Genomic DNA, 21762 nt, shown 5'->3' on the forward strand with positions numbered 1-21762 from the left:
GAAACTGAGGCACGCCCCCCCCCCCATGCACATTCCAAGGGAAACTGAGGCACGCCCCCCCCCCCATGCACATTCCCGGGGAAACTGAGGCACGCCCCCCCCCATGCACATTCCCGGGGAAACTGAGGCACACCCCCCCCATGCACATTCCCGGGGAAACTGAGGCACACCCCGCCCATGCACATTCCAAGGGAAACTGAGGCACGGCCCCCCCCCATGCACATTCCCGGGGAAACTGAGGCACGGCCCCCCCATGCACATTCCCGGGGAAACTGAGGCCGGGACACCTCGGGACATCCCGGGACTGCCGGAGCTCCCGGGACACTTTGGGACCACCGGGATTCCCGGGCCATGTCCTGCTTCCCGCTCCTGAGGAGGCGCCCGGTGGATCCCCCCAGTCCCGGGGGCCGGGCCCGGCGGCGGGGCCGGGACGGGAGGCGGCATTCCCGAGGAGCCGCGGACACCGGGAGAGGCCGGGACACCGGGAGACACCGGGACACCGGGAGAGACCGGAACACACCGGGACACCGGGAGAGACCGGGACACCGGGAGAGACCGGAACATTAGGAAAGACTGGAACACCGGGAGAGACCGGGACACCGGGAGAGGCCGGGACACCGGGAGAGACCGGGACACCGGGAGAGGCCGGGACACCGGGACACACCGGGACACCGGGAGAGACCGGGACACCGGGACACCGGGAAAGACCGGGACACCGGGAGAGACCGGGACACCGGGACACCGGGAAAGACCGGGACACCGGGAAAGACCGGAACACTAGGAAAGACCGGAACACCGGGAGAGACCAGAACACCGGGACACACCTGGACACCGGGACATGCCGGGACACCGGGAGAGACCGGGACACTGGGAGAGGCTGGGATACTGGGAGACACCGGGAGAGACCGGAACACTAGGAAAGACCGGGACACCGGGACACACCGGGACACTGGGAGAGACCGGGACACCAGGAGAGGCCGGGACACTGGGAGAGACCGGGACACTAGGAAAGACCGGAACACCGGGACACACCGGGACACCGGGAGAGGCTGGGACACTGGGAGAGACCGGGACACCGGGAGAGACCGGGACACCGGGACACACCGGGACACTGGGAGAGACCGGAACACTAGGAAAGACCGGAATACCGGGACACACCGAAACACCGGGACACACTGGGACACCGGGAGAGGCGCGGGTGGCTGGGAAGGAGCCGGGGAAGCGCCGGAACGGCAGAGCCCGGCGGGAGCAGCCGGAGCCGGGGAACGATCCCGGCGGGATCCGAGGCCTCGGGAAGGACTCCGGGGACGAGGCCGGGGTCCCGCGGCAAGCCCGGAACGGGAACGGTCCGAGGGCTCGGCACCGGGCCCCGGAACCGCCACGGAGAGGTGAGGATGAGGAGGGAGAGCCCAGCGGGAATTCCCAGGACACGAACACCGGGAATGGGAATGGTCCGAGGGCTCGGCACCGGGCCCCGCTCCCACCCTGGAGAGGTGAGGATGAGGAGGGAGAGCCCAGCGGGAATTCCCAGGACATGGACACCGGGAACGGGAATGTGCCGAGGATGGATTGATTGTCCTCGGCCCCCGGCCCCACCCCGGAGATCTGGGGATGGAGAGCCCAGCGGGAATTCCCGGGACACGGATATGGATACCCAGAACGGGAACGTGCTGAGGATGGATCGGCCCCGGCCCCCGGTCCCGCCCCAGATTGGGAGATGTGAGGATGAGGATGGAGAACCCAGCCCAGCGCACGGCGTTCCCGGTGGGATTTATGGGAGTCTCCTTGGAATGCTGAGGGACAGCGGGAACACTGAGAGTGTGGAGGAGGACTTGGACAGCGACATTCCCGGTGGGATAAATGGGAACCACCTGGGACTGCTGAGGGTGAGCGGGAGCACCGAGAACATGGAGGAGGCCTCGGAGCAGGGACACAGAGCCGGCCTGGACAGTGACATTCCTGGTGGGATAAATGGGAGCCTCCTTGGAATGCTGAGGGTCAGCGGGAATGCCCAGAGTGTGGAGAAGGACTTGGAGCAGGGCCACGGAGCTGGCCCCGAACATAACATTCCCAGTGGGATTAACGGGAGCCACCAGGGACTGCTGAGGGTGAGCGGGAGCACCGAGAACGTGGAGGAGGACTTGGACAGCGACATTCCCGGTGGGATAAATGGGAACCACCTGGGACTGCTGAGGGACAGCGGGAGCACCGAGAACGTGGAGGAGGCCTCGGAGCAGGGACACGGAGCCGGCCTGGACAGCGACATTCCCGGTGGGATTAACGGGAGCCTCCTTGGAATGCTGAGGGTCAGTGGGAGCACCGAGAACGTGGAGGAGGACTCGGAGCAGGGACACGGAGCCGGCCTGGACAGCGACATAATGGCAATAACGGGGATAACAGGATAACGGGGATAACGGGATAATGGGATAATGGCAATCGGGGATAACGGGATAACGGGGATAACGGGATAATGGGAATAACAGGGATAACGGGAATAACGGGATAATGGCAATATCGGGGATAACGGGATAATGGCAATAACGGGGATAACAGGATAACGGGGATAACGGGAATAACGGGATAATGGCAATAACGGGGATAACGGGATAACGGGGATAATGGGGATAATGGGATAACGGGATAATGGCAATAACGGGATAATGGCAATAACGGGGATAACAGGATAACGGGGATAACGGGAATAACGGGATAATGGCAATAACGGGGATAACGGGATAACGGGGATAATGGGGATAATGGGATAACGGGATAATGGCAATAACGGGATAATGGCAATAACGGGGATAACAGGATAACGGGGATAACGGGAATAACGGGATAATGGCAATAACGGGGATAACAGGATAACGGGGATAATGGGGATAACGGGGATAACGGGATAACGGGGATAACGGGGATAATGGGATAACAGGGATAACGGGAATAATGGGGATAACGGGATAATGGGATAATGGGGATAATGGGGATAACGGGAATAATGGGATAATGGGGATAATGGGGATAACGGGAATAATGGGAATAATGGGGATAACGGGGATAATGGGGATAACGGGATAATGGGATAACGGGATAACGGGGATAACGGGGATAATGGGATAATGGGATAATGGGGATAACGGGGATAACGGGAATAATGGGAATAATGGGGATAATGGGGATAATGGGGATAACGGGATAATGGGATAACGGGATAACGGGATAACGGGAATAATGGGGATAACGGGGATAACGGGGATAATGGCAATAACGGGGATAACGGGATAACAGGGATAACGGGAATAACGGGGATAACGGGATAATGGGGATAATGGGATAACGGGATAATGGGATAATGGGGATAACGGGATAATGGGGATAACAGGGATAACGGGAATAACGGGGATAATGGGGATAACGGGATAATGGGATAACGGGATAACGGGGTGTCCTGGTTTGTAAGATAAGCTTGTATTCTATCTGCCATCTGTTGGAGGTTGGGCAGGTTTGTTATCTCTTCCAAGAACGATGGTTTGCTCCGAAGAGGTAATGGTTTGTTAATGGGCCATTGACCGACTCACTGCAGGGCTGGGAACATAAAACCATCCCATTGGGAGATGCTCCACCCAGAGGGGAAGCCAAGCACTCTTTTATTGGATAAAAGGGGTACTTTTTGGGAGACAGAGCAGCTCTCTCTCTTTGCGGGATTTCCCAGAGAAGCAGCTCCTTCGGCGGGATTCCCAGAGAAGCGGCCGGAGCGGAGTGAGGCAGCGGCGGCAGAGCTCGGAGGCGGCTCCGGCGCAGAGGAAGACCGACCCCACTGCCACCAGATCTTCAGAGAAAAACTATACCCTTCTAAAGTGTGGGAACTCCAAATGTCCCTCAGACATTTTTAGAGGTTCCAGGCCTTGCTCAGAAGCATTCTAGACCCTGGCACACAGCTGAAAACCAGCTGTGATTTTGGGTTTGAACCGTGGAATGATTTACCAACTTTGGAGGTGGAACAAGCAGTCACAAAAGGTTGGAGAGTATAGTAAAAGTAGTTACAAAACAGAGAGGAGATTTTTTTTAGTATTGTACAGGGGGGTTTTAACACTTGTACAGGAGGGTTTTTACTTTGCACATGGGGGTCAGAAGTTCTAAGATGGAGGAAAGTGGGCTGATCCTGTTCTTCCTCCTTCTTTTTCCTTACCTCCATGTTCTTGGTGATGTTGGCACTCACAGATTGATTTAGAGTAGAAAAACACTTGGCAACGTAGGTAGTAGGTATTGGGGAATAATTGTAAACATGTTATACGTAATATATCTTATAAAAGATAGCAGCAGCCCTGGGCGGAGAGGGAGACGAAGAAGACAGCAGATCGAGAGGATGTCAGGGGGTGTGTGTGCCTCTACCCAGGCCGCTGATCAAACAGCCGCAGTCCAAGAACATAATCTGTTAGATAACTAGCGATAAACTGCCTTGAGACCGAACAGCTAAGCCTGTGGAGTTTTTCTTTGGAAGCATGGGTGGGAGGAGGAATTTCACCACCACATGAGACCCCAGAGCAAGGCCGGGGTTCTCACACTAAAGATCACCACTTCAGCTGCAATTCATCAGCCACTGTAAGAGGAGCAGCTGTCATTTCAACCGGACTGCTACCAACACCCCGACTCCTCAGGTTCTGGACTTTTTCACTGGTTTTGTTTGTACCGATTGCATTTGCCTTTTTAAATTGTTGTCTAGTTTTCTCCTAGTAAAGAATTGTTACTCCCATTCGCATATCTTTGCCTGAGAGCCTTTTGATTTAAAAATCCTGGTAATTCAGAGGGAGGGGGTTTGCCTTCTCCATTGCACAGGAGGCTTTAGCCCTCCTTCACAGACTCCTGTCTTGGCAAACCAAGACACAACAGGATAACAGCAGGATAACAGCGGGATAACAGCGGGATAGCAACGGGATAGGAACGGGATAGGACTGGGATAATAATGGGATAACAACGGGATAACAGCGGGATAGGAACGGGATAATGGGATAGGAACGGGATAACAGGATAGGAACGGGATAACAGCGGGATAGGAACGGGATAACAGCGGGATAGGAACGGGATAACGGGATAGGAACGGGATAACAGGATAGGAACGGGATAACAGCGGGATAACAGCGGGATAACAACGGGATAACAGCGGGATAGCAACGGGACAGGAACGGGATAGGAACGGGATAACAATGGGATAACAACGGGATAACAACGGGATAACAGCGGGATAGCAACAGGATAACAACGGGATAGGAACGGGATAGGAACGGGATAATGGGATAGGAATGGGATAACAATGGGATAACAGCGGGATAGCAACGGGATAACAACAGGATAGGAACGGGATAACAATGGGATAGGAATAGGATAACAATGGGATAACAACGGGATAACGGGATAACAGCGGGATAGGAACGGGATAACAGCGGGATAACAACGGGATAGGAACGGGATAGGAACGGGATAACAATGGGATAGGAATAGGATAACAATGGGATAACAACGGGATAACGGGATAACAGCGGGATAGGAACGGGATAACAGCGGGATAACAACGGGATAGGAACGGGATAATGGGATAGGAACGGGATAACAGTGGGATAGCAACGGGATAACAGCAGGATAGGAATGGGATAACAGCGGGATAACAACGGGATAACAACGGGATAGTAACGGGATAGGAACGGGATAGGAACGGGATAACAACGGGATAGGAACAGGATAACAATGGGATAACAACGGGATAACAGTGGGATAACAACGGGATAACAGTGGGATAACAATGGGATAGGAACGGGATAACGGGATAACAACGGGATAGGAACGGGATAACGGGATAACAGCGGGATAACAACGGGATAACGGGATAACAACGGGATAGGAACGGGATAACGGGCACCGGGACAAGGCCGCAGTCGCTGCCCGGCTCGGCAGGAAACGCTCCCGGAGCCGCTCCGGCTGCCCCGGCCGGGAAAACCGCTCCAGGTCCGGGACAGGACCGGGCCGGGCCGGGCCCGGGGGAGCGGCGGGATTCCCGAGGGAGCGGCGGGATTCCCGAGGGAGCAGCGGAATTCCCGGGGCAGCGGCCGGGGCTCGGTGAACGGGACGTGTCGGGGCAGCGGCTCCGCAGCGAAATTCGGGAATCGGATCCCAAATCGGCCGGAGGAGGATCCCAAATCCCACTCCGAGGTTTGGGATATCAGAGATGTGACCCTGCCCTGGATGTGGGCTGGAATTTTGGGAATCCCGATCCCAAATCCCGCTCCGAGGTTTGGGATATCAGAGATGTGACCCTGCCCTGGATGTGGGCTGGAATTTTGGGAATCCCGATCCCAAATCCCAATCCCAAATCCCGCTCTGAGGTTTGGGATATCAGAGATGTGACCCTGCCCTGGATGAGGCTGGAATTTTGGGAATCCCGATCCCAAATCCCAATCCCAAATCCCGCTCCGAGGTTTGGGATATCAGAGATGTGACCCTGCCCTGGATGAGGCTGGAATTTTGGGAATCCCGATCCCAAATCCCAATCCCAAATCCCGCTCCGAGGTTTGGGATATCAGAGATGTGACCCTGCCCTGGATGAGGCTGGAATTTTGGGAATCCCGATCCCAAATCCCGCTCCGAGCCCCGGGGCGGCACCGGGATCGCCCCGCGGATCCCGGCACAGAGGCCGCCGGCCCCTCGGGGCGGGATTTTGGGATTTTGGGATTTGGGAATGTCCCGAATCCCGCCGGGCTCCCTCCCGGTGCCCCCGGCGCTTCCCGGGCCCGCTGGGTGGAATTCCCGCCCATCCCGGGTTTCCCGGGACTGGAACATTCCCGAATTCCCGGGCCGGAATTCCCAGTACCAGAGCATTCCCCGGCTGCAATTCCCGGTTTTCCCGGTACCGGAGCCTTTCCCGGCTGGAATTCCCGGTACCGGAGCTTTCCTGGATGGAATTCCCAGTTTCCCGGGACCGGAGCCTTTCCCAGCCGGAATTCCCGGGACCGGAGCCTTTCCCGGCTGGAATTCCCGGTACCAGAGCTTTCCCTGAATGGAATTCCCGGTTTTCCTGGGACCAGAGCATTCCCTGGCTGGAATTCCCGGTTTTCCCGGTACCGGAGCATTCCCTGGCTGGAATTCCCAGTTTTCCTGGGACCAGAGCATTCCCTGGCTGGAATTCCTGGTTTTCCCGGGACCAGAGCATTCCCTGGCTGGAATTCCCAGTTTTCCTGGGACCAGAGCATTCCCTGGCTGGAATTCCTGGTTTTCCCGGGACCAGAGCATTCCCTGGCTGGAATTCCCAGTTTTCCCGGGACCAGAGCATTCCCTGGCTGGAATTCCCAGTTTTCCTGGGACCAGAGCATTCCCTGGCTGGAATTCCCAGTTTTCCTGGGACCAGAGCATTCCCTGGCTGGAATTCCCGGTTTTCCCGGGACCAGAGCATTCCCCGGCTGGAATTCCCAGTTTTCCCGGGACCAGAGCATTCCCTGGCTGGAATTCCTGGTTTTCCCGGGACCAGAGCATTCCCTGGCTGGAATTCCCAGTTTTCCCGGGACCAGAGCATTCCCTGGCTGGAATTCCCTGTTTTCCCGGGACCAGAGCATTCCCGGGCTGGAATTCCCAGTTTTCCCGGGACCAGAGCATTCCCGGGCTGGAATTCCCAGTTTTCCCGGGACCAGAGCATTCCCTGGCTGGAATTCCCAGTTTTCCTGGGACCGGAGCTTTCCCCAGCTGGAATTCCTGGTTTTCTGGGACCAGAGCATTGCCCGGTGAGAATTCCCGGGACCGGAACATTCCCACATTCCCCGTCCGGAATTCCCGGTTTCCCAGTACCGGAGCTTTTCCCGTCCGGAATTCCCGGTGTCCCCAGGGTGTCCCGGCCCAGTGAAGGTTCCCGGCGCCTCCTGAACGGGATTCCCACGGATCCGGGAGAGCTCCTGGATCCCGATTGCGATCCCAATCCTGATCCCGATCCCGATCCTGATCCCGATCGCGATCCTGATCCTGATCCCGATCGCGATCCTGATCCTGATCCCGATCCCGATCCCGATCCCGATCCTGATCCCGATCGCGATCCTGATCCTGATCCCGATCCCGATCCTGATCCCAATCCCGATCCCGATCCCGATCCCGATCCCAATCCTGATCCCAATCCCAATCCCAATCCTGACTCGATTCCTGATCCCATTCCCAATCTCCAGGATTTGGGAACAGAGGGAATCTGGACTGGAATCACTGGGAACGGCCCTTCCCAGAAATCCCATTTTCCCGGGAATCCCCTCTTCCAGGAATCCCCTTTTCCCAGAATCCCCTTTCCCGGAATTCCCTTTTCCCGGGAATATTCCCGGATTTCCGCCGAGCCCGGACGGATCCTGGCCCTGTGCAGGGCTCTTCCCTTTTCCGGCTTTTTCCCATTTTTTTCTCCCAGTTTTCCCACTTTTCTCCCATTTTCCCAGTTTTTCCTGGTTTTTCCCATTTTCCCCCCATTCTTTTCCCAGTTTTCCCCATTCTCTTCCCAGTTTTTCCAATTTTTTTCCCAGTTTTCTCCATTTCCCATTCTTTTCCCATTTCCCCCATTCTTTTCCCAATTTTCCCCATTTTTTCCCGGTTTTTCCTGGTGTTTCCCATTTCCCCCCAGTCTTTCCCATATTTTCCCATTTTCCCCCATTCTTTTCCCAGTTTTTCCCATTTTTCCATTTCCCCCCATTTTTCCCTGGTTATTTCCTCTTTTCCCCATTTCCCCCCATTGTTTTCCCAGTTTTTTCCATATTTTCCCAGTCTTTTCCCAGGTTTTTCCGTTTCCCCCTATTCTTTTCCCATTTTCCCCCATTCTTTTCCCAGCTTTTCCCATTTCTTCCCATTTTTCCATTTCCCCCCATTTTTCCCTGGTTATTCCCTGCTTTTCCCCAATTTCCCCCAATTTTTTTCCCAGTTTTCTTCATTTTTCCCGGTTTTTCCCCATTTTCCTCAATTATTTTCCATTTTTCCCATTTCCCCCCATTCTTTTCCCAGTTTTTCCCATTTTCCCCCATTCTTTTCCCAGTTTTTCCCATTTTCCCCAGTCTTTTCCCAGTTTTTCCATTCTTTTCCCAGTTTTCCCATTTTTTCCCATCTTCCTTCTGTTTTCCCCATATTTTCTCATTATTTTCCCATTTTTTCCCATTTTCCCCAATTCTTTTCCCATTTTTCCCCCCCGCTCCCCTCCCCACATTCCCAGCCGGAATTCCGCGTGCTCCGGCGGGAGAATTCCCGGAATTCCCGGCCCCTCCCCCGCTCCCGGCGGCTCCGGGGGAAGAATTCCAGAGGCGGCTGCGGCTGCGGCTCCCAGGCTTTGTTGGCTCCGGCATTCCCGGGAATTTGGGGAATTTCGGAATTCCGGCGGCTCCCGGGAGCAGGGCGGGGCCCGAGCTCCTTTTCCCGGGAATTTTGGGAATTCCGGCGGCTCCCGGCCGGGAGCGGGGCGGGGCCCGAGCTCCTTTTCCCGGGAATTCCGGCCGGAGCCTCACATGAAATCGTCGGAGTCGTTCCCGTCCTGCCGGAAAAGCGGGAATTCGGGAATGGGAATTTGGGAATTGGGAAATGGGGCTGAGAATTCGGGAATGGGAATTTGGGGATTTGGGAATGGGGGAATTTGGGAATGGGAATTTTGGAATTGGGAATTTGGGAACAGGGAATTCCCATGGGGCCACTTCGGGGTCCGGAGCTCCGGAAATTCTCATTCCCATCATTCCCATTCCCAGAATTCCCAATCCCGTTATTCCCACAATTCCCATTCCCAGAATTCCCAATCCCGTTATTCCCACAATTCCCATTCCCGGAATTCCCAATCCCGTTATTCCCACAATTCCCATTCACGGAATTCCCAATCCCGTTATTCCCACAATTCCCATTCACGGAATTCCCAATCCCGTTATTCCCACAATTCCCATTCCCGGAATTCCCAATCCTGTTATTCCCAGCGTTCCCATTCCTCCCCAGTATTCCCGTCATTCCCAATCCCATTAATCCCACCATTCCCACTCCCAAGAAATTCTCGGAGTTTTCCCGCCCCTTTCCCAGGGAATTCCCGGAGGAGTTATCCCAAACAATTCCCAGAGTTATCCAAAAGAATTCCCGGAGTCTTCCAGCCCTTTTCCCAGGGAATTCCCGGAGTTATCCCAAAGAAATCCCAGATTTATCCCAGGGAATTCCTGGAGTTTTCCCAGGGAATTCCTGGAGTTTTCCCGCCTTTTCCCAGGGAATTCCTGGAGTTATTCCAAGGGAATTCCCAGATTTATCCCAGGGAATTCCCAGACTTTCCCCACATCTTTCCCAGGGAATTCCCGGAGTTTTCCCACCCTTTTCCCAGAGTTATCCCAAGGAAATCCCAGATTTATCCAAAGGAATTCCCGGACTTTTCCCGCCCTTTCCCAGGGAATTCCCGGACTTTTCCCGCCCTTTCCCGGGGAATTCTGGGAATTCCGGGCCCCACCTGGTTGGAGGACATGTTCTCGGCCTTCATCAGCGAGGAGTAGCTCCTGCGGGGAGAATTCCCGATGCTCCCGGAATTCCCGGAATTCCCACCGGAGCTCCTCCAGCTCCTGGTTCTGGCGCTGCTCCCGGCGCTGCCGCCACCCAGCATTCCCAATAATCCCAGCATTCCCAATAATCCCAGCATTCCCAATAATCCCAGCATTCCCAATAATCCCAGCATTCCCAGACATTCCCAGCACTCCTGACACTCCCAGAATTCCCGGAATTCCCGGATTCCCACCGGAGCTCCTCCAGCTCCCGTTTCCGCCGGCTCTCCAGGCGCTGCCGGCGGCGCTGCTGGTCCCAACATTCCCAATACTCCTGACATTCCCAACATTCCCAACATTCCCATCATTCCCAACCCCCCTGGCATTCCCAGAATTCCCAAACACCCCCGGAATTCCCACCGGAGCTCCTCGAGCTCCTGTCTCCGCTGGCTCTCCAGCCGCTGTTCCCAGCGCTGCCGGCCCCAACATTCCCAACATTCCCGACACTCCCAGCATTCCCACCATTCCCAACCCCCCTGACACCCCCAGAATTCCCACACACCCTGGAATTCCGGGATTCCCACTGGAGCTCCTCGAGCTCCCTGCTCCGCAGGCTCTCCAGCCGCTGCTCCCAGCGCTGCAGGCCCCAACACTCCCAACATTCCCGACACCCCCTGGCATTCCCAGAATTCCCAAACACCCCTGGAATCCCGGGATTCCCACCGGAGCTCGTCCAGCTCCCTGCTCCGCAGGCTCTCGAGGCGCTGCTCCCGGCGCTGCAGGCCCCAGCATTCCCACCATTCCCAACACTCCCGACACCCCCAGCATTCCCAGAATTCCCAAACACCCCGGAATCCCGGGATTCCCACCGGAGCTCGTCCAGCTCCCTGCTCCGCAGGCTCTCCAGCCGCTGTTCCCGGCGCTGCAGCCGCTGCTCCCGGCGCTGCCGGCCGCGCTCCCGCCGGTCCCGGCTGCGCCGCTCGGCCGCCAGGTCCGGGAAGCGCTCGGAGCGCGTCCGCTCCAGGCGCCGCAGCCGCTCCGGGGCCCGCCGCTCCACCGGCACCGAGCGCACCTGGGATTACCCGGAATTCCAGGGAAAAACAGGGAAAAATGGGAATGAAACCCGGAGTGAGGCCCCGCCGCTCCACCGGCACCGAGCGCACCTGGGATTCCATGGAAAAATGGGAATGAAACTGGGAAAAATGGGAATGGAACCCGGAGTGAGACCCTGCCGCTCCACCGGCACCGAGCGCACCTGGGATTACCCGGAATTCCAGGGAAAAACAGGGAAAAATGGGAATGAAACCCGGAGTGAGGCCCCGCCGCTCCACCGGCACCGAGCGCACCTGGCATCCCGGGAAAAATGGGAATGAAACTGGGAAAAATGGGAATGGAACCCGGAGTGAGACCCTGCCGCTCCACCGGCACCGAGCGCACCTGGCATCCATGGAAAAATGGGAAAAAACAGGGAAAAATGGGAATGGAACCCGGAGTGAGACCTGCCGCTCCACCGGCACCGAGCGCACCTGGCATCCCGGGAAAAATGGGAATGAAACTGGGAAAAATGGGAATGGAACCCGGAGTGAGACCCTGCCGCTCCACCGGCACCGAGCGCACCTGGGATTACCCGGAATTCCAGGGAAAAACAGGGAAAAATGGGAATGAAACCCGGAGTGAGGCCCTGCCGCTCCACCGGCACCGAGCGCACCTGGCATCCCGGGAAAAATGGGAATGAAACTGGGAAAAATGGGAATGGAACCCGGAGTGAGACCTGCCGCTCCACCGGCACCGAGCGCACCTGGGATCCCGGGAAAAACAGGGAAAAAACAGGGAAAAAACATGGAAAAATGGGAATGGAACCTGGAGTGAGACCTGCCGCTCCACCGGCACCGAGCGCACCTGGGATTACCCGGAATTCCAGGGAAAAACAGGGAAAAAACAGGGAAAAATGGGAATGGAACCCGGAGTGAGGCCCTGCCGCTCCACCGGCACCGAGCGCACCTGGGATCCATGGAAAAACAGGGAAAAAACAGGGAAAAAACAGGGAAAAAACATGGAAAAAACATGGAAAAATGGGAATGAAACCCGGAGTGAGGCCCCGCCGCTCCACCAGCACCGAGCGCACCTGGGATCCATGGAAAAACAGGGAAAAATGGGAAAAAACAGGAAAAATGGGAATGGAACCCGGAGTGAGACCTGCCGCTCCACCGGCACCGAGCGCACCTGGGATCCATGGAAAAATGGGAATGAAACTGGGAAAAATGGGAATGGAACCCGGAGTGAGACCTGCCGCTCCACCGGCACCGAGCGCACCTGGGATTACCCGGAATTCCAGGGAAAAACAGGGAAAAATGGGAATGGAACCCGGAGTGACACCCTGCCGCTCCACCAGCACCGAGCGCACCTGGGATTACCCGGGAAAAACAGGGAAAAATGGGAATGAAACATGGAAAAATGGGAATGGAACCCCGAGTGAGACCTGCCGCTCCACCGGCACCGAGCGCACCTGGCATCCATGGAAAAAACATGGAAAAAACATGGAAAAATGGAAATGACACAGGGAAACGGGGCCCTGCTGCTCCACCGGCACCGAACGCACCTGCAATTACCCGGAATTCCAGGGAAAAACATGGAAAAATGGGAATGAAACTGGGAAAAATGGGAATTAAAGCCAGTGTGAGGCCGTCCCATTTATTCCCATTGCCATTCCCGGGTTAATTCCCGGATTAACTCCCAAATTCCTGGAATAATTCCCGGGTTTATTCCCAGGTTTTTTCCCTGTCTCACCTCCCTGCTGCGGTGGAAGCCGATCTGCTCCCGTTGATCCATTCCCACCTTTATTCCCAGATTGATTCCCAGATTGATTCCCAGATTCCCGGGTTTATTCCCGGATTTATTCCCGGATTTTCCCGTCTCACCTCCTTGCTGCAGTGGAAACTGATCTGCTCCTGTTGCTCCCATTCCCAGATTGATTCCCAGATTGATTCCCAGATTGATTCCCAGATTGATTCCCAGATTGATTCCCAGATTGATTCCCAGATTGATTCCCAAATTGATTCCCAGATTCCTGGGTCTATTCCCGGGTCTATTCCCGGGTTTATTCCCGGATTTTTCCCATCTCACCTCCCTGCTGTGGTGGAAGCCGATCTGCTCCCGTTGATCCCATTCCCACATTTATTCCCAGATTGACTCCCAGATTGATTCCCAGATTCCCGGGTCTATTCCCGGGTTTATTCCCCAGTTTATTCCCAAATTCCCGGGTCTATTCCCGGGTCTATTCCCGGGTTTATTCCCGGATTTTTCCCGTCTCACCTCCTTGCTGTGGTGGAAGCTGATCTGCTCCCATTGATCCCATTCCCAGATTGATTCCCAGATTGATTCCCAGATTGATTCCCAGATTGATTCCCAGATTCCCGGGTCTATTCCCGGGTCTATTCCCGGGTTTATTCCCAGATTCCCGGGTTTTTTCCCGGATTTCCCCGTCTCACCTCCTTGCTGTGGTGGAAGCCGATCTGCTCCCATTGATCCCATTCCCACATTTATTCCCAGATTGATTCCCAGATTGATTCCCAGATTCCCGGGTTTATTCCCGGGTCTATTCCCGGGTCTATTCCCGGGTCTATTCCCGGGTTTATTCCCAAATTCCCGGGTTTATTCCCGGATTTTCCCCCATCTCACCTCCTTGCTGTGGTGGAAGCCGATCTGCTCCCATTGATCCCATTCCCACATTTATTCCCAGATTGATTCCCAGATTGATTCCCAGATTCCCGGGTCTATTCCCGGGTTTATTCCCAAATTCCCGGGTTTATTCCCAAATTCCCGGGTTTTTTCCCGGATTTTTCCCCGTCTCACCTCCTTGCTGTGGTGGAAGCCGATCTGCCCCACGTCCATGTCGGGAGTTTTGCGCAGGTTGGTCCAGGGCGTGTAAACCACCGACACCGAGCTCAGCTTGCAGCCTGAAAACAGGGAAAAATCCCGGAAAATCCCGGAAAATCCCGGAAAAACAGGGAAAAACGGGATAAACCAGCGACACCGAGCTCAGCTTGCAGCCTGAAAACAGGGAAAAATCCCGGAAAATCCCGGAAAATCCCGGAAAAACAGGGAAAAACGGGATAAACCAGCGACACCGAGCTCAGCTTGCAGCCTGAAAACAGGGAAAACATGGAAAAATCCCGGAAAAACAGGGAAAAACAGGGAAAAACATGGAAAAACAGGGAAAAACGGGATAAACCACCGACACCGAGCTCAGCTTGCAGCCTGAAAACAGGGAAAAACATGGAAAAATCCCGGAAAAACATGGAAAAACAGGGAAAAACGGGATAAACCAGCGACACCGAGCTCAGCTTCCTTGTTTTCCCAGGTTTCTCCCCATTTTTCCCATTTTTTTCCCATTTTCCTGGGTTTTTCCCATTTTTCCCAGGTTTTTCCCATTTTCCCCAGATTTTATCCAGATTTTTCCCCTTTTTTTCCCCCAATTTTCCCATCTTTTCCTGGTTTTTTCCCGGATTTTATCCCATTCTTCCCAGTTTTTTTTCCTGGGCTTTTTCCCAGGTTTCCCCCATTTTTCCTGGGTTTTCCCCCAATTTTTCCTTTGTTTTTTTCCCGTTTTTCCTGGGTTTTTCCTATTCTCCACTTTTTTTTTCCCCAAATTTCCCATTTTCCTGGTTTTTTCATGTGTTTTTCCTGGATTTTTTTCCCATTTTCCCGGATTTTTATCCCATTTTCCCAAGACTTTTTCCAATTTTTCCCACTTTTCCGGATTTTGTCCCATTTTTCCAAGATTTTATCCCATGTTTATCCCGTGTTTTATCCCGTGTCTTTCCTGTGTTTATCCCGTGTTTTCCCTGTATTTTATCCCGTATTTTATCCCATGTCTATCCCATGTTTTCATCGTGTTTATCCTGTGTCTATCCCGTTTATCCCGTGTTTCCCCGTGTTTTTCCCATGTCTATCCCGTGTTTTCCCCGTGTTTATCCCGTGTTTTCCCTGTGTCTTATCCCATGGTTTCCCCGTGTCCATCCCATGGTTTCCCCGTGTTTATCTCATGTTTTCCCGCGTCTATCCCGTATTTTATCCCGTGTCTATCCCGTGTTTTCCCCATATTTTATCCTGTGTCTCTCCCGTGTCCATCCCGTGTTTTCCCCGTGTCTCTCCCGTGTTTTCCCTGTATTTTATCCCGTGTCCCTCCCGTGTTTTCCCCGTGTTTTCCCCGTGTCCCTCCCGTGTTTTTCCCATGTTTCTCCCGTGTCTCTCCCGTGTCCCTCCCGTGTTTTCCCCGTGTCTCTCCCATGTCCCTCCCGTGTCTCTCCCATGTTTTTCCCGTGTCTCTCCCGTGTTTTCCCCGTGTCCCTCCCGTGTCCCTCCCGTGTCTCTCCCGTGTTTTTCCCGTGTTTTCCGGGCGCACCCTGGATGCTGTTGGCCTGTATTTTATCCCGTGTTTTCCCCGTGTCCCTCCTGTGTTTTCCCCGTGTTTTTCCCGTGTTTTCCCCGTGTCCCTCCCGTGTTTTCCCCATGTTTTTCCCGTGTCCATCCCGTGTTTTTCCCGTGTTTTCCCCATGTTTTTCCCGTGTTTTTCCCGTGTTTTTCCCGTGTTTCCGGGCGCACCCTGGATGCTGTTGGCCTTCACCAGGTGGGCGCAGTCGCTCAGCACCTCCCGGGGGATGTCGTCCAGGCCCTGGCCCTGCGGAGCCGCAATTCCCAGAGCAATTCCCAAAAATTCCCACGGAACTCCCGGAACAATTCCCAACAATTCCCAGGGAACTCCCGGAGCAATTCCCAACAATTCCCAGGGAACTCCCGGAACAATTCCCAAAAATTCCCACGGAATTCCCGGAGCAATTCCCAACAATTCCCAGGGAACTCCCGGAACAATTCCCGACAATTCCCGGAGCAATTCCCGACAATTCCCAGGGAACTCCCGGAGCAATTCCCGACAATTCCCGGAGCAATTCCCGACAATTCCCAGGGAACTCCCGGAGCAATTCCCGACAATTCCCAGGGAACTCCCGGAGCAATTCCCAAAAATTCCCAGGGAACTCCCGGAGCAATTCCCAACAATTCCCAGGGAACTCCTGGAGCAATTCCCGACAATTCCCAGGGAATTCCCGGAGCAATTCCCGACAATTCCCAGGGAACTCCCGGAGCAATTCCCAAAAATTCCCAGGGAACTCCCGGAGCAATTCCCGACAATTCCCACGGAACTCCTGGAGCAATTCCCGACAATTCCCAGGGAATTCCCGGAGCAATTCCCAACAATTCCCGCCTTTTCCCGGGACAATTCCCAGTTCCCTTCCCCATCCCACTTTTCCATTCCCAGTTCCCAGTTCTCCATTCCCAGTTTTCCCGGAAGTTTTTCCCATTTTCCCCCATTTTCCCCCCACATTTTCCCATGGTTTTTCCCAGGATTTTTCCATTCTTTCCCATTTTCCTCCATTTTTTCCCGTTTTCCCCCATTTTTTCCCAGTTTTTCCCATTTTTCCTGTTTCCCCCCATTTTTTCCCAAAATTTTCCCATTTTCCCCCATTTTTTCCCGTTTTCCCCCATTTTTTCCCATTTTTCCTATTTCCCACCATTTTTTCCCAGAATTTTCCCATTTTCCCCCCATTTTCTCCCATTTTCCCACATTTTTCCCATTTTCTCCCAGGTTTTCCCAATTCTTCCCATTTTTCCCCATTTTCCCCCAGTTTTTACAAGTTTTTCCCATTTTTCCTCTTTTCCCCCATCTTTTCCAATTTCCCCCCATTTTTTCCCAGTTTTTCCACATTCCCCCCCCCCATTTTCCCATGTTTTTTCCCAGGATTTTTCCTGTTTTCCCTCATTTTTCCCCATTTTTCCTGTTTTTTTCCCATTTTTTCCCAGTTTTCCCCATTTTTTCTCATTTCCCCCATTTTCCCCCAGTTTTTCCCCATTTCCTCCCGTTTTTCCCATTTCCCCCCAGTTTTTCCCAGGATTTTCCCATTTTTCCCCATTTCCCCCCAGTTTTTCCCGTTTTCCCCCCGTTTTTCCCGGATTTTCCGGGTTTTCCCGTTACCGGCTGCAGCCGCAGGTAGACGTGAGCGGAGGAGAGTTTGTCCACGTGGAACCTGCGCCGAATTCCCAACATTCCCAGAATTCCCGAATTCCCAACATTCCCCCAAAATTCCCAAATTCCCGGGAATTCCGGGATCAACCCCAGGGATTTCCTGGGAATTCCCAGCCCCCATCCCATGAAAATCCGGGATCATTCCCAAAATTCCCAACCCCTCCCACAGGGGAGAATTCCCGGGAATCCGGAGAGGGAAAAATGGGGAGAAAAAGTGGGAAAATTGAGAAAAGTGGGAAAAAGGGAAAATGGGAAAAAATGGGAAAATGGGAAAAATTGGGACAAAGGTGGGGAAGGGGAAGGAAAAGAGGGAAAAATTGGAAAAATGGGAAAAAGTGGGAAAAGTGGGAAAAATGGAAAAAAGGGAAAAAGACAAAAAACGGGAAAATGAGAAAGGGGAAAAATGAGAAAGTGGGAAAAGTGGGAACAAAGGGAAAAATCGAAAGAAAATGGGAAAATTGGGAAAAGTGGGGGGAAAGGGAAAAGTGGGAAGTGGGAAAAGTGGGAACAAAGGGAAAATTGGAAATGGGAAAAGTGGGAAAATGGGAAAAAATTGGGGAAGATTTGAAAATTGGGAAAAGCAGGAATATGGGAAAAATGGGAAAGTGGGAAAGTGGGAAAAAGTGGGAAAAAGTGGGAAAAAGTGGGAAAACGGGAAAGAAGGAAAAATAGGAAAATGGGAAAGTGGGAAAAGTGCGAAAGGAGAAAAATGGGAAAAATGTAAAAATTGGGAAAATGTGAAAATTGGGAAAAGCTGGAAAATGGGAACGTGGGAATAAATGAGAAAAATGGGAAAAGTTGGGGAAAATGGAGGAAAAGGAAAAAAGTGGGAAAAGGGGAAAAGAAGGAAAATTGAGAAAAGTGGGGGAAAAGGGAAAAGTGGGAAATGGGAAAAACTGGGAAAATGGAAAAGAAGGAAAATGGGAAAAGAGGGAAAATGGGGACAAAGGTGGGAAAATGGGAAAAAAACGGGAAAAGTGGGAAAAAAAGGTTGGGAAAGGGGCGGGATCGGGAAAATTCGGGATTGGGGATCCCGGGAGCAGCCCCGGGGCCCCCCCGGCACCACGGTCCCGATGGTCGGGATTTGGGAATTTGGAATCTGGGAATTTGGGAATTTGGGATTTCGGGAATTTGGGCATTTGGGAATTTGGGATTTTGGGAATTTGGGATTCGGGAATTCGGCGCTCACCAGACGTCCTCGGGCCAGCCGTGCTTGATCAGGTCCTCGTCTGCGGGAGGAATTCGGGGCAAAATCCCAAAATTCCCACCCCAGAATCCCGGAATTCCCAGCCCAAAATCCCAAAATTCCCACCCCAAAATCCTGGAATTCCCACCCCAAAATCCCGGAATTCCCATCCCAAAATCCTGGAATTCGGGCCAGAATCCCAAAATTCCCAACCACAACCCCAGCCCAAATCCCAGGATTCCCAAATCCAGCCCCAAATCCGGGAATTCCCACAGAAAATCCCAAAATTCCAGCCCCAAATCCCAGAATTTCAACCCCAAATCCAGCCACAAGATTCCCCCCAAAAAATCCCCAAAATTCCCGACAAAGTTTCCAAAATCCCCAAAATTATTCCCAAAATTTATTTGAAAAGATTCCCAGAATTCCGGAATAATTCCCGAATAATTCCCAAAAGAATTCCCAAAATTATCCCAGAAATTCCCAAAAAAATTCCCCCAAATTCCCAGCAAAATCCCCAAAAGAATTCCCAGAATTCCCAAAAGAAATCCAGGAAATCCCCAAAAGAATTCCCAAAATTTTCTCCAAAAAATCCCCAGAATTCCCGAACAATTCCCGAAAATTCCCAAAAGAATTCCCGAAATTATCCCTGAAATTCCCCAGAACTCCCCAAAATTCCCCAAAATAATTCCCAAAAATCCCCCAAATTTTCCCCGAACTCCCAAAATCATTCCCAAAATTCCCAAATGTTTCCAAAATTCCCAAAAATTTCCCAAAATTTGCCCCAAAAAATTCCAAAATTCCGAAAAAACTTCCCAAAATCGAAAAAATAATCCCCAAAAATCCCCAAAATTCTCAAAAAATTCCCAAAAAACATCCCAAAATCCCCAAAATAATTCCCCAAATTCCCAAAAACTCCCAAAAACTCCCGAAAAAGTTGGGAATTCCGGACTCACTCTCGTACTTGTCCTTGCCCATGTAGATGGTGTAGGGCGCCGCCGCCACTGCGGAAAAACGGGAAAAATTCCGTGAGAAACGGGAAAAAATCCAGGGAAAAATGGGAATTAGTCCCGGGAAAAACGGGAATAAATCCCGGGAAAAATGAGAATAAATCCTGGGAAAAATGGGAAAAATTCAATGGAAAAATCTGTGACAATTTCATGGAAAATTGGGAACAAATCCAGGGAAAATTGGGAATAAACCCAGGGATGAATCCATGCAAGAATGGGGAAAAATCCCATGGAAAATTGGGAATGAATCCAAGGAAAAAATCCAGAATAAATCAATGGAAAAATGGGAAAAATTCCATGGAAAAATCCGCGAAAATTCCATGGAAAATTTGGAATAAATCCATGGGAAAATCTGCAAAATCCATGGAAAAACGGGAATAAATCCATAGAAAAAGCTGGGAATAAACGCACGAAAACTGGGAATAATTCCAAAGAAAAATCCAGGAAAAAATGGGAATAAAGGCAGAGTAATTCCATGGAAAAATCCGGGATAAATCCAGGCAAAAATCCGGGAAAAATTCAGGAAAATTCCCGGGAAAAGCCAGGGAAGATCTGGAAAAAATCCTAGGAAAATCCGGGAATTATCTTGGAAAAATCCCAGAAAATTCCTGGGAATTTCCTGGAAAAACCCGGGAAACATCTGGGGAAAAGGAAGGGAAATTCCAGGAAAAATCCAGGAAATGGCCTGAAAAAATCCTGGAAAAACCAAAGAAAATTCCTGGAAAATTCCAGTAAAAACCCGGGAAATATCCTGGAACCTTGCGGGAAAATTCCAGGAAAATCCCGGGAAATTTTCGCTTTTTTCGAAGCCATTCCCGTTTTTTTTTTTTTCCGGGAATTTTCCCGCGCCAATTCCGGACCTCGCGGCAAAAACCCCGAGCGGAAAAGGGCGGGAAAAGGAGAAACGGCGGGAATTGGCGGGTATATGTCTGGAATTGGCGGGAAGTGTCGGGAAGTGGTGGGACAGTGGCGGGAATTGGCGGGAAGTGTCTGGAATTTGCGGGAAGTGGCGGGAATTGCCGGGAAGTGGCGGGAATCGGCGGGAAGTGTCTGGAATTGGCGGGAATTGGCGGGAAGTGGCGGGAATTGGCGGGAAGCGGCGGGAAGTGGCGGGAATTGCCGGGAAGTGTCTGGAATTTGCGGGAAGTGGCGGGAATTGCCGGGAAGTGGCGGGAATTGGCGGGAAGTGGCGGGAATTGGCGGGAAGTGTCTGGAATTTGCGGGAATTGCCGGGAAGTGGCGGGAATTGGCGGGAAGTGTCTGGAATTGGCGGGAATTGGCGGGAAGTGGCGGGAATTGGCGGGAAGCGGCGGGAAGTGGCGGGAATTGGCGGGAAGTGTCTGGAATTGGCGGGAAGCGGCGGGAATTGGCGGGAAGTGTCGGGAATTGGCGGGAAGCGGCGGGAATTGGCGGGAAGTGTCGGGAATTGGCGGGAATTGGCGGGAAGTGTCTGGAATTGGCGGGAATTGGCGGGAAGTGTCTGGAATTGGCGGGAAGCGGCGGGAATTGGCGGGAAGTGTCGGGAATTGGCGGGAAGTGTCTGGAATTGGCGGGAATTGGCGGGAAGTGTCTGGAATTGGCGGGAAGCGGCGGGAATTGGCGGGAAGTGTCGGGAATTGGCGGGAATTGGCGGGAATTGGCGGGAAGTGTCTGGAATTGGCGGGAATTGGCGGGAATTGGCGGGAAGTGTCGGGATTCCCGGGGGGCCGCGCTCACCGTCGGAGGTGAAGTAGAACACCATGGCTGCCGCTGCCGCTGCCGCTGCCGCTCTCAGCCCGCCTTTCCCCGCCTTTCTCCGCCTCTCCCCGCCTTTCCCCGCCTCTCCCCGCCTTTCTCCTGCTTCTCCCCACTTTTCCCCCGCTGTTTTCCCGCTCTTCCCGGGATTTTCCCCGGTTTTTTTCCCGGTTTTTTCCCGGTTTTTCCGCCGCCTCCTCGGGGCAGGCCCGGCCCGGAAGAGGCCGCGCGCAGTGACGTCACGGCGGCGCGGACGGA

The 21762-nt window shown here is 53.2% G+C and overlaps 1 protein-coding gene across 1 annotated transcript; it reads right to left on the bottom strand.

The window, feature by feature from the left end:
* Window positions 1-9313: 9313 nt before the first annotated feature.
* CCDC25 (coiled-coil domain containing 25) lies at window positions 9314-21756 on the bottom strand. The gene is made up of 9 exons (XM_021547469.4): window positions 21487-21756; window positions 19717-19764; window positions 18767-18806; window positions 17527-17578; window positions 16101-16176; window positions 14349-14452; window positions 11366-11568; window positions 10469-10514; window positions 9314-9529 (listed from the first exon to the last, which is right to left on the bottom strand). Exons 1-9 carry the CDS (start codon window positions 21509-21511, stop codon window positions 9500-9502), a joined length of 624 nt encoding a protein of 207 aa, XP_021403144.2. The 5' UTR covers window positions 21512-21756; the 3' UTR covers window positions 9314-9499.
* Between the last annotated feature and the right edge of the window lie 6 nt (window positions 21757-21762).

This window comes from Lonchura striata, chromosome 3 (genome assembly GCF_050655825.1).
Source record: "Lonchura striata isolate lonStrDom1 chromosome 3, ASM5065582v1, whole genome shotgun sequence".
NCBI lineage: Eukaryota > Metazoa > Chordata > Aves > Passeriformes > Estrildidae > Lonchura > Lonchura striata.